General features: G+C 40.5%; 1 protein-coding gene across 1 annotated transcript; it reads right to left on the bottom strand.

The window, feature by feature from the left end:
* Positions 1–736: 736 nt before the first annotated feature.
* On the bottom strand, positions 737–12,878 carry antkmt (adenine nucleotide translocase lysine methyltransferase). The gene is made up of 6 exons (XM_029726972.1): positions 12,790–12,878; positions 9,909–10,071; positions 7,040–7,144; positions 2,240–2,380; positions 1,635–1,685; positions 737–1,369 (listed from the first exon to the last, which is right to left on the bottom strand). The coding sequence occupies exons 2-6, from the start codon at positions 10,068–10,070 to the stop codon at positions 1,157–1,159; spliced, it is 672 nt and encodes a 223-aa protein (XP_029582832.1). The 5' UTR covers position 10,071; positions 12,790–12,878; the 3' UTR covers positions 737–1,156.
* Positions 12,879–13,360: the final 482 nt, after the last annotated feature.

Below are 13,360 nucleotides of genomic sequence, written 5' to 3'. Positions count from 1 at the left end.
GCCAGCTAAGAGCCCGGATCTCAATCCCATTGAGCACGTCTGGGACCTGTTGGATCGGAGGGTGAGGGCTAGGGCCATTCCCCCCAGAAATGTCCGGGAACTTGCAGGTGCCTTAGTGTAAGAGTGGGGTAACATCTCACAGCAAGAACAGGCAAATCTGGTGCAGTCCATGAAGATGAGATGCACTGCAGTACTTAATGCAGTGCATTAAGTACTGGTGTGGACACAGTCAGTATCTGTGTCCACACCAGAAACTGACTGTTACTTTTGATTTTGACCCCCTTTGTTCAGGGACACATTATTCAATTTCTGTTAGTCACATGTCTGTGGAACTTGTTCAGTTTATGTCTCAGTTGTTGAATATTATGTTCATACAAATATTTTCACATACACATGTTAAGTTTGCTGAAAATAAACAGTTGACAGTGAGAGGATGTTTATTTTTTTGCTGAGTTCATTGACAGGTGTGTACCTTTACAAATCATGTCCAATCAATTGAATTTACCACAGGTAGACTCCAATCAAGATGTAGAAACATCTCAAGGATGATCAATGGACACAAGATGCACCTGAGCTCAATTTCAAGTTTCCTAGCAAAGGGACAGAATACTTATGTTAATAAGGTATCTGGTTTTTATTTTGAATAAATTTGCTAAAATGTCTAAAAACCTGTTTTTGCTTTGTCTTTATGGGGTATTGTGTGTAGATTGATGAGGACATGTTTTTATTTAATCAATTTTAGAATAAGGCTGTAACGTAACAATGTGGAAAAGGTATGGTTTTTAAAGATGTCTGGATTGTACTATGTGCTTGGTAGTTTCTGTTGACAGGTTCATATACTTAGACGGCATCTTCACTCCCTGGTCTTTTCTCAATTCCTACCACGGAGAGTTTTGAAATCAACCACACCCCCTTTGAAACAGCTGATGTTTTCAAAAGGCGAGGAGAGGACGGAGGCAAGGAATTGAGAAAATCCAATTGAGAAAAGGCCCCTAACTACCAACTCAACACTGTGAGGAGTGGGTCTCAGTCAGCTACTTGTGTCAACCCATGGAGATGAAAATGGTTTGTCCCTCCTCCTCAGACTACCAATGGTTTCTTCCATCAGACAAACGCTCATGCTCATGTCTTCCTGGTCCAGACAGTTCTCTTACTTTCAGTTCAAACTGGTGATTTCAACTCTTTTAGGTACAGGTAGCACAGCACTTCCTGCTGGCAGTCTTTGGGCCTGCATGGTATAGGCCCAAGCTCTGTCTACACCATCTCCTTCAATCCTGCAAGGAGTCCACTCAGTGAAGGGAAATCTACCGGCTACTACCAGGGCGTCATCTGGAAGCTCAGCCTCCATCTTCTCCTGCAGTAAAGAGAGCTAGGAAAACACATACACACATTCATCGAGCTGTCTGTTTTTCTAATCAGTTGACTAGCAGCTGTCTATTAATTTATTGCTAGCGAACAGGTGTTTTTGTTCCGGCAGTGAGAAGCCAGATGATATGGGAATTGAACCCTCAACCTCGTCACCAGTGGCACCATGCTCCAACTTATTGAGCAAATGGTTTGACCGCTATAGCTGAGTATCCATATCGTCTGCACACATTAATTAATAATGTGTGCCAATGCAAAAAAAGACTTACCACGCTGGGGGCCAAAAACACAGTAACATTCTTACACTCAGTAAGGTCCACCTGGAATGAGAAATGCAAATATCATAATCCAAAAATAAACCTATTAGCCACATTTTATTTTTATCATAATTGTATTTTTACAGTGTAAACATGTACTCTTTGAATGTAACTGAACAAAGCAATACAAACAGTGACCAAAAACAAATAAGAGTAACCAAGAAACTACAGTATGTAGGGTCCTGTGTTTTTCCTGAACTAATCTGGAAAACTCTGGGCCCTAACAATAAGGCTTGGTAAAACAACTAGTAGTAACTCTTTGTAGAACTAGTAATAGTGAAAAAGGTATAAAATATGTGGATGAGTTTTACCAACAACCAAACATGTGAACTCAACTCAAAACTTAATCAACCCCTAGCCCCTGCCCCCAGGACATGTATGTCGTTTTTAAATAATTGGATAGGTGTAAGCAATATGCTGAAAATTCCAACAAGCCTATCAGAGTGCAAGATTAAGCTATTGGCCATATTGTTTAACTATCCAATCCTCTTAGATCTGAAGAAGCTAGCAGTTGGTTTGGGGTTGAGAAAAAGACATAACATCTGCCCGTTTCACACCTTCCAGAGGTCTTCCTGCCGATACGACACCTTCCCATAATGGCCTGCTCTCCATGCGTGGAAGTTAGCTAGACGAACTAACCAGGGGTTGAGTTCGTATCCTACTGTGGGACCAAAGCCGTGTTTGTGTGCTTCCAGCACCTGAAAAGATAAAAACATGAACTTGGTTCTCAAAGGTACCGTTTCTCTCTCTTTCACACATGCACACACACACACCTTGTGGACACCAAAGTGCTGTTGCAGTTTACACCTTCAGCATACACTGATACCCATTCCATTTCTGCAGGAGCACGCCCAAACTTAAAATTAGAGCTGAACGATATATTAAATGAATTCGAATGTACAGTTGAAGTCAGAAGTTTACATACACCTCAGCCAAATACATTTAAACTCAGTGACCATTTGAAATATCAAAACCAGTGCAGCAGCACACCGCACAAAATGTCCCTCTGAGCCACCATAAATCACAACATTCTTCAACTGGTTGTTCAGTACAGCTTTATTTCCAATAAATTGAATGATGCACACCGTTATGTCCTGCTGAACACAGCCCAGTGTTTCCAATCCGTTCCTTTGGCTCCCATAGGACTACATGTTTTCTTCCAACATTAGCCAACCTGATTCGCAACCTTGGTGACCATTAGTTGACTAGTTGTATCAAGTGTGGTAGTGCTGGAAAGGAACAAAAACGTGCAAGCCTGCGTGATCCTAGAATAAAATATTGAGAAACACTGGCATCCATAAATACACATACAGTTGAAGTCAGAAGTTAACATACACCTCAGCCAAATTTAAACTCAGTTTTTCACAATTCCTGACATTTAATCCTAGTATAAATTCCCTGTCTTAGGTCAGTTAGGATCACCACTTTATTTTAAGAATGTGAAATGTCAGAATAATAGTAGAGAGAATTATTTATTTCAGCTTTTATTTATTTCATCACATTCCCAGTGGGTCAGAAGTTTACATACACTCAATTAGTATTTGGTAACATTGCCTTTAAATTGTGTAACTTGGGTCAAATGTTTTGGGTAGCCTTCCGCAAGCTTCCCACAATAAGTTGGGTGAATTCTGGCCCATTCCTCCTGACAGAGATGGTGTAACTGAGTAAGGTTTGTAGACCTCCTTGCATGCAAACGCTTTTTCAGTTCTGCCCACACATTTTCTATGGGATTGAGGTCAGGGCTTTGTGATAGCCACTCCAATACCTTGACTTTGTTGTCCTTAAGCCATTTTGCCACAACTTTGGAAGTATGCTTGGGGTCATTGTCCATTTGGAAGACCCATTTGCGACCAAGCTTTAACTTCCTGACTGACGTCTTGAGATGTTGCTTCAATATATCCACATAATGTTCCTTCCTCATGATACTGTCTATTTTGTGAAGTGCACCAGTCCCTCCTGCAGCAAAGCACCCCCACAACATGATGCTGCCACCCCCGTGCTTCACGGTTGGGATGGTGTTCTTCGGCTTGCAAGGCTCCCCCTTTTTGCCTCCAAACATAACGATGGTCATTATGGCCAAACAGTTCTATTTTTGTTTCACCAGACCAGAGGACATTTCTCCAAAAAGTACAATCTTTGTCCCCATGTGCAGTTGCAAACCGTAATCTGGCTTTTTCATGCTTCTTACTTGCTGAGCGGCCTTTCAGGTTATATCGATATAGGACTCGTTTTACTGTGGATATAGATACTTTTGTACCTGTTTCCTCCAGCATCTTCACAAGGTCCTTTGCTGTTGTTCTGGGATTGATTTGCACAAAGTACGTTCATCTCTAGGAGACAGAACGCGTCTCCTTCCTGAGCAGTATGACGGCTGCGTGGTCCCATGGTGTTTATACTTGCGTACTATTGTTTGTACAGATGAACGTGGTACCTTCAGGCGTTTGGAAATTGCTCCCAATGATGAACCAGACTTGTGGAGGTCTACAATTTTTTTTCTGAGGTCTTGGCTGATTTCTCAAATGATGCCAATTAGCCTATCAGAAGCTTTTAAAGCCATGACATAATTTTCTGGAATTTTCCAAGCTGTTTAAAGGCACATTCAACTTAGTGTATGTACACTTCTGACCCACTGGAATTGTGATACAGTTAATTGTAAGTGAAATAATCTGTCTAAACAATTGTTGGAAAAATTACTTGTGTCATGCACAAAGTAGATGTCCTAACCGACTTGCCAAAACTATAGTTTGTTAACAAGAAATTTGTGGAGTGGTTGAAAAATGAGTTTTAATGACTACAACCTAAGTGTATGTAAACTTCCGACTTCAACTGTATGTTTCTCAATTATCATGTTTTTATGAGCGTTTATGTCTGCTTGTTCTCATTTTGGTCTCGTCTCCTTCGCTCCTTCAGTGCTGCGTGAAGCTTACTATTTACACACACACACACACACACACACACACACACACACACACACACACACACACACACACACACACACACACACACACACACACACACACACACACACAGCCCTGTTAGGCACTGTTTTCCCACAGTTCTGTTAAAGATGGTAGGTGTTCAGCAGGCGTTAGCGAAGGACACTGGGTGCTAACTAGCTAGCTAGGAGGGCTCCGGTACATAGCAGGCGGGAGCGACACCAGTAGCTAGCTAGCTAGCCAGCCTTCACCCCCGAAAAACTGAGATAATACTTATATTTCCCTTTTGACCTACATAGACAATCAGGGGAAATCCAGAATATCAAAAGTGTCACACAAGCATGAAGACAGGGTACTTGAGGGGGGGGGGCATAGAACGCTCTGAATTACGGGCCACAATCACACACTATTGTTTCTACTTGCATTTCAGGTTTGGTCCAACAGAATCAGTCATATGGACACCGAAACACATTGAGACATTATTTTACTGTAATAAAGGAGAAGTGAACCTTTATAACGATATCCTATTTATTTCTCCACTCCACAGAGCAAACACTACTAAAACAAGAGTATAAATGAACATTCTGGAAAATATATTCTCAGTTTGTAGCGGGAGGCATAACATACCGCTAGTAGCATTTTTTGCCAAAGACTGTTATACTAGCGGTCTAGTCTGTGTTTTATAAGTGTACAATAAGCATAAAACACAATTATATAAGGAATTGTCAACTCGTTCTCATTCTGAGAAATAAGGTAGGCCACTTAATTCCACATCTGAACAAAGTGGACAGGCTAGCATTCTGTTCAAACAGTTGGAGACAGAACACTTGAATTGTATGCCCTTCTGTCTAACTTGTTAGCTAGCAAATAGATCCAAGTTGGCTAAACTTGAAATATAAAGATTAGCCGTCTACTCACTAGCATGTGGGCTTGTGCTTGAGAGATTGTTTATGAGACCTGTGTTCATTTTCTATAATGCCTGCTACAATAAGTTAGTCATTAGTGAATGTGCATTATGCATGGTTCTGGTTAAATTTGTAACAAAAAGGGCATTTTCATAGACAAACTTGAAAGCCAGATCAGTGATTATTGCAAAAAAGCAGGTTAAACTATTTTAATAAACAGTCGCACACTCCATATTTCAACTCCCAGTAATTTATTGGGTATTTACCAACATTTTGGCATCACTGTGCTTTCTTGGTAATGTCATGAATACTTGAACCAAGTTATGTAGACAAACAGTGTAATTAGTGCAACCAATGACAATAGTGAGGGGTGTGTCATAATGATTAAGTTAGTGAAACTTAAAAACAATAGTTTATGCCATATTAAATATATTAGGCTATTGTTATCATATAGAAACAATTGAATATTGCACATAATATTAGCATCAACATACATTATTGTTTAATTCAATTTCACATGACTATCCAGCAGCGTCTCACTTTGTTGAAGCTAACCATCCAATCTCCTCCCTCAAATACACAGGCATTGAGTCTGTTGCTCTACCAAGTAGAGGAGGTAACATCGAGATCCTACTACTACTACTACTACTACAAAGGGAGGCTTACTGGATATCCTATCTAAAACATTGATCCCTAGTGGTTTGAATATTGACTTTGATCTCAGGCCCTTCTTATGAACAATTTTTATTTTATGAACAAGTCTTATAAATTTATATATTCTTTCTACAGCCTATTAGCGTACACCTAATATGTTCCCCGGTTGATGATGCTTATTATGCATTAATAAGGTTGAACCAAAAGATTACATGTAACAAATATGAAATGAAATATGAAACAATTAAATATGTGAAATTGAATTAAACAATAATGCATGTTGATGCCAGTATTATGTACAATATTCAATTATGTTTCTATATGATAACAATAGCCTAATATATTTAATATGCCATAAACTATTGTTTTTTTAACAGTTTCACTAATTATCTTAATAATTATGACACTCCCCTCACTATTGTCATTGGTTGCACTATTTACAATGTTTGTCTACATAACCTGGTTCAAGTGTTCATGACATTACCCTGAAGAAGGCACAGTGGTGCCGAAACATTGGTAAATACCCAATAAATTACTGGGAGTTTATATAATGGAGTGTGCGACTCGCTTTATTTTGATAGTTTATAGTCAGCACCTCCACACAAACATATTTTTCAGGGTGTGCGCCAGCTCATGTTTTTTATTAAACTATTTTAAGAAAATAATAAAATTATTAGCGGGTCTTATGGTTGTGGAAGGCTTATATTTAGCGTACGTATAATTTTACTGTTTGAAATTAAGTGTATTTTACCTTTAATTGTACAACAAATCTTATTTAGAGTTGATATATTGTGAATCGGCCGTAAGTTTGAAAACAAAATCGAGATTTGATTTTTAAGCCACATCGCTCAGCCCTACTTACAATCCTGCCATCACCGGAGCCCAAGTCCACAAGGTTACCATGTCGACCACTCAGCAGTGCCATCACATTCCGCACTTGTTTCTTGCTGGCGGGGAGATAGGGCACCTGCAGAAAATAAAAAACACTTTACTTAAAAGCCTACAGATGCAATGTACTACGATGTGGTTATAATGCATTCTAAGAGTTGTCATGAGCATGTATAACGCCCTTGTCTTATAAAGGCGTCAGCATGCTTCTGTTCGGCTGGCGACTAGCTGACCTCAGCTAGTCGAACCCAACGAAGGTGCTCGCATACTCCCTTAAAATACCTTCACTTGAAAAACAAGAAAAAAGCATAAATGGTACCGCGTGGCTCAGTTGGTAGAGCATGGCGTTTCCAACGCCAGGGTTGTGGGTTTGATTCCCACGGGAGACGAGTACGAAAATGTATGCCCTCATTACTGTAAATTGGCCTGGATAAGAGTGTCTGCTAAATTAGTCCAGTCCTTGGGGCCTAATTGGTCTCACATTTTTCCCCCAGCCCCAGCGAACACACCTGACTCCAATAATCAACTAATGATGATCTTCAGTTTAGAATGCAATCAGTTTGACACCACTCCGGTACCCCAAGGACTGGAGTTGCTCATACCCGTCTTATAATCATCTCATAATGATTCTGATTTAATAAAAAAATGGCAATCCGTGAATAGTACACCCATTTTGGGACTTTTACATTTAATGATAAACCCATAGATTCTCAAAGAATATGACTTATAAAAGCCTCATGAGCTCAGTTCAACTGTTGTGCGTACCCCAGCAGAATCCAAAATATAAGCTTATTTTACTCCAGTGTTTGTAAACAATGTCATTGTAAACAAACACTGTATAGCGTCATGGTTAAAACTATCATTTTGGTATCATGGATGGTCAGGCCTTGCATCCATAGCTCTGCCTATGAATTTGAGAGTGGTTACTGATTACATTTCTCCAGCCCCATCCCACAGCTGTTAACCAAAACAGTGGCGGGTAGCCCTCTTTGTTATTGAACGGAGCTTGCCCATTTAGAAATGTGATATAAAGACAGGAATAGCATATTATAAGCCTTATTAAAAGACATTATAAAGGCTCATATTATAAAGCATTATTCCTGGATGCTTTAAAGTGAAGTGTAAACTACAGAGCCGACACAATTCCCCAATCCTCATGACAGAAAGACAAGACTGATCTACATAATATACACTGAACAAACATATAAAACGCAACATGTAAAGTGTTGGTCCCATGTTTCATGAGCTGAAATAAAATATAGCAGAAATGTTCCATATGCACAAAAAGCAAATTTCTCTCAAATTGTGCACAAATTTGTTCACATCCCTGTTAGTGAGCAGCTCTCCTTTGAGAAGATAATCCATCACTTGACAGGTGTGGCATATCAAGAAGCTGATTAAAACAGCATGATCATTACACAGGCGCACCTTGTGCTGGGGACAATAAAAGGCCACTAAAATGTGCAGTTTTGTCACACAACACAATGCCACAGATGTCTCAAGTTGAGGGAGCATGCAATTGGCATGCTGACTGCAGGAATGTCCACCAGAGCTGTTGCCAGATAATTTTAATGTTCATGTATCATAAGCCGACCTATAGCATTGTTTTAGAGAATTTGGCAGTATGTCCAACCAGCCTCAACCGCAGACCACGTGTATGCCATTGTGTGGGCGAGCGGTTTGCTGATATAAACGTTGTGAACAGAGTGCCACATGGTGGCTGTGGGGTTATGGTATAGGCAGGCATAAGCTACAGACAACGAACACAATTGCTTTTATCAAATGGCAATTTGAATACACAGAGATAACGTGATGAGATCCTGAGGCCCATTGTCATGCCATTCATCTGCTGCCATCACATGTAGACATGATAATGCACGGTCTCATGTCGCAAGGATCTGTACACAATTCCTGGAAGCTAAAATGTCCCAGTTCTTCCATGGCCTTCATACTCACCAGACATGTCACCCATTGAGCAGTCCACCTGGTCATGCTGCTGCTCCAGTTTCAACTGTTCTGCCTGCGGCTATGGAACCCTGACCTGTTCACCGGACGTGCTACCTTGTCCCGGACCTGCTGTTTTCAACTCTCTAGAGATAGCAGGAGCAGTAGAGATACTCTGATTGATCGGCTATGGAAAGCCAACTGACATTTACTCCTGAGGTGCTGACTTGTTGCACCCTCTACAACCACTGTGATTATTATTTATAATCTCCACCCGGCACAACCAGAAGAGGACTGGCCACCCATCATAGCCTGGTTTCTCTCTAGGTTTCCACCTAGTTTCCGGCCTTTCTAGGGAGTTTTCCCTAGCCACCATGCTTCTACACCTGCATTGCTTGCTGTTTTGGGGTTTTAGGCTGGGTTTCTGTACATCACTTTGTGACATCAGCTGATGTAAGAAGGGATTTATAAATACATTTGATTGATTGAGCAAGTTTGGGATGCTCTGGATATCCAGCAACTTCGCACAGCTATTGAAGATTAGTGGGACAACATTCCACAGCCCACAATCAACCGCCTGATCAACTCTACGCAAAAGAAATGAGGTATGAGGCAAATGGTGGTCATACCAGATACAGACTGGTTTTCTGATCCACGCCCCTGCATTTCTTTTTAAGGTATCTGTCACCAACAGATGCATGTCTGTATTCCCAGTCATGTTAAATCCATAGATTAGGGCCTAATGAATTTATTTATTGTGACTAATTTCCTTATATGAATAGTAACTCAGTAAAATCTTTGAAATTGTTATATGTTACATTTATATTTTTGTTCAGTATATTTATATCTGATGATTCTGTAATTTAATTGCACCCCAGTGAATACGACCCAGGTCTTACCTGTAACTTCAGAGGGACTTTTCGAAATCCCGGCATGAGAACCCCTGCCCACATGCCATAGACAGCTAGCCCTGTGCCAGCAGTTATCTGGACAATTCCCCAAGCACCTAGATGTTTCTCCTTGAACTCTGCAAGAAACTCTTCAGGACTGTCCTCTTCCATACTTGAAATAAAAAAATATATATTTTGGCAATAAAGAAATGTGTTATATTTAAGCAATAAGAAACGAGGGGGTGTGGTATATGAACAAAATACAATGGCTAAGGGCTGTTCATAAGCACGAAGCAGCGCATTATGCCTGGACACAGCCCTTAGCCGTAGTATATTGGCCAAATACCACAAACCCCCCGAGGTAACTTAATGCTATTATAAACTGGTTACCAACGTAATTTGAACAGTAAAATCATTGGTTTGTCATACCCGTGGTATACAGTCTGATATGCCACGGCTTTCAGCATCCAGGAGCCAAATTACCCAGTTTATAATATGCAGTTAGTATAGCCTAGTAGTCTCTAGTCCTGTTGCATCACATAATCTAATAAGTCTTTATCAGGGCTATCAATAAACCTGGAATATTGAAAGATGATAGCTAACGACACATTTCTGTTCTGGAAAAAAATAATTGAATGGTGTTTCATCTTTGTATGACTCAGTTTTTACTACGATATAGGCTAGTTTATTACAAATGACATTCATAAACTTTCAACATACAGTGCATTCGGAAAGTATTCAGACCCTTTGACTTTTTCCACATTTGGTTACGTTACCGCCTTATTTTAAAATTGATTGTAAAAATGTTTTTCCCTCATCAATCTACACACAATAACCCATAATGACAAAGCAAAAACAGGTTTAGAAATTTTAGCTAACTTATATAAAAAAAACAACAGAAATATGACATTTACATAACTATTCAGACCCTTTAACTCAGTACTTTGTTGAAGCACCTTTGGCAGTGATTACAGCTTTGACGCTACAATCTTGGCACACCTGTATTTGGGGAGTTTCTCCTATTCTTCTCTGCAGATCATCTCAAGCTCTGTCAGGTTGGATGGGGAGCGTCGCTGCACAGCTATTTTCAGGTCTCCAGAGATGTTCGATAGGGTCCAAGTCCGGACTCTGGCTGGGCCACTCTTGGACATTCAGAGTGTTGTCCTGAAGCCACTTCTGCGGTGTCTTGGCTGTGTGCTTAGGGTCGTTGTCCTGTTGGAAGGTGAACCTGAGCGCTCTGGAGCAGGTTTCATCAAGGATCTCTGTACTTTGCTCCGTTCATCTTCCCCCTTGATCCTGACTAGTCTCCCAGTCCCTGACGCTGAAAAACATCCCCACAGCATGATGCTGCCACCATTATGCTTCACCATAGGGATGGAATTGGCCAGGTGATGAGCGGAGCCTGGGTTCCTCCAGACGTGACGCTTGGCATTCAGGCCAAAGAGTTCATTCTTGGCTTCATTAGAAAAGAGAATCTTGTTTCAAATGGTCAGTGTCCTTTAGGTGCCTTTTGGCAAAGTTTTAGTCACCTCCCCGACCAAGGCCCTTCTCCCCTGATTGCTCAGTTTGGCCGGGCGGCCAGCTCTAAGAAGAGTCTTGGTGGTTTCAAACTTCTTTCAATTAAGAATGATGGAGGCCACTGTGTTCTTGGGGACCTTCAATGCTGCAGAAATGTTTTGGTAGCCTTCCTCAGATCTGTGTCTCGAAACAATCCTGTCTCAAAGCTCTACGGCAATTCCGTTGACCTCATGGCTTGTTTTTTTCTCTGAGATGCACCGTCAACTCTCTGACCTTATATAGACAGGTGTGTGCCTTTCCAAATCATGAGGGCTGAGGGGCTTACGTTGGCTAATCATTAGGACCAAAGAAAAATATGGCTGCAAGGATTCCCCCAAGTGCATAAGGCGATGGTAAGTGGACAAGGGCGTGTCTTTTATGAGTTTGAAATGCAGCCTATAATGCTCAGAGTAAATCATTGAATTTAGGGGGAAATACCCAACCTATATGCAATAAGGAAAATCAGGCAGACATTTCCTAAATTGCGTTATCGGAAGCCCCCATCTCCATACAGTTTTCGGTTTCCAAAACTAGAATCTGTAATGCTACGAACACACCGACAGCAAAATTGCATTTTTGTACACCAGAATTACATTCATTTCCAATGAAACACTGCGTTTGCCTTGCAGCATTGTTGCAGAGCGTTCGGTGTGGTGCATATGTTGGATTTATCAAACGTATGCATAGACGGCTTGACAGAAATGGTAGGTTAATGTTGAACTTTTGTTGCATTACATATCCAGATGATGCTGCGTACTATTTTGCGCAACAAAAATGTTTTATGATATAGCCAATTGTGACTTTGTGGCTATGGAATCTAGTTTAAACCGTTTATCATCTGCACACGGGCAGATCAAAATCAAGCCTTCGCCCAATCTTTGTCCAAATAATCAATAACAAAAACCAGGAACTACTGCTGCTCATAATCTGGTCATCGCTAGAAGGGATCCAGTTTTTGTCAAATTAACGTCAGATTTGACTTTTCGTAGCAGATAAGTAGAATTGTGTTCAGGTTAATTAAAGGTTTAGCTAAAATGCGCGTTAATTTGACAAAATCTGGATCCCTTCTAGCCATGACCCATACTATAATTAAACGTGAGCCTTCAGATTCTCGCGGTTTCATCTCCACGAGAGATGACCGACTGAGCTGATCCATTGTTTTGATGAGATCTTGCATTTCTGAGCTAACCTTTTATTACTTGTTATAACGAACAAGCAATGTGACATAACTCGCTTGAGGATTTACGAGGACATAAGTTATGCATTCATTTGTTCTAATACGTGATAAAATGTAGTTAAGAGAAAATAAAATAACCGTGTAGCAAATACAGACCTGTCAAATTGCAACCTTGGACGGATCTTACTCGTGACGGACCGGACGAATGAGTCCGTCTGCTAATGCGTTGTACCAGCATATAATCTATTGCGTTTCTGCGTTCCACTGCACTCCAGGTGGTTTCTGTATTTTGTTTAAATATTAACTAAACATATACAGTTAGCCTCAATGTTAAGCCTCTTAAAAATGTGTTATTTGGTTCTCTTAATCTTACACATTATCTCCATTCTCCAGTTTTTCAAAACTTTTAGGCTTGGTTTAAAGGGTTAGGCCACCCAAATAAAAATACATTTTGATTTCTTTACCCTGTAAGCAGGGGTAATGTCAATCTGCCAAGTCTGTTGCAAAACGTTTCTTGGACAAAAGCAAACGGTAACATGGTGGGACATAAATAAATCCAAGCAGAATCAGTGGAATCTAAACACCCCAGGTGTGAAAAATGCTAATATCGGTATGACATGAATGGTATTCTTGCCACAAATGCTAAAACATTAGCATTTGGAAACGGTGCCAGGGTATTGAAACCAAAGCATCAATTGCTGTCCAACCTTGCTTTGATGCTTTGGTT

This window comes from Salmo trutta, chromosome 32 (genome assembly GCF_901001165.1).
Source record: "Salmo trutta chromosome 32, fSalTru1.1, whole genome shotgun sequence".
In the NCBI taxonomy this organism is placed as follows: Eukaryota; Metazoa; Chordata; class Actinopteri; order Salmoniformes; family Salmonidae; genus Salmo; species Salmo trutta.
This window is presented reverse-complemented; position numbering and strand designations above follow the sequence as displayed.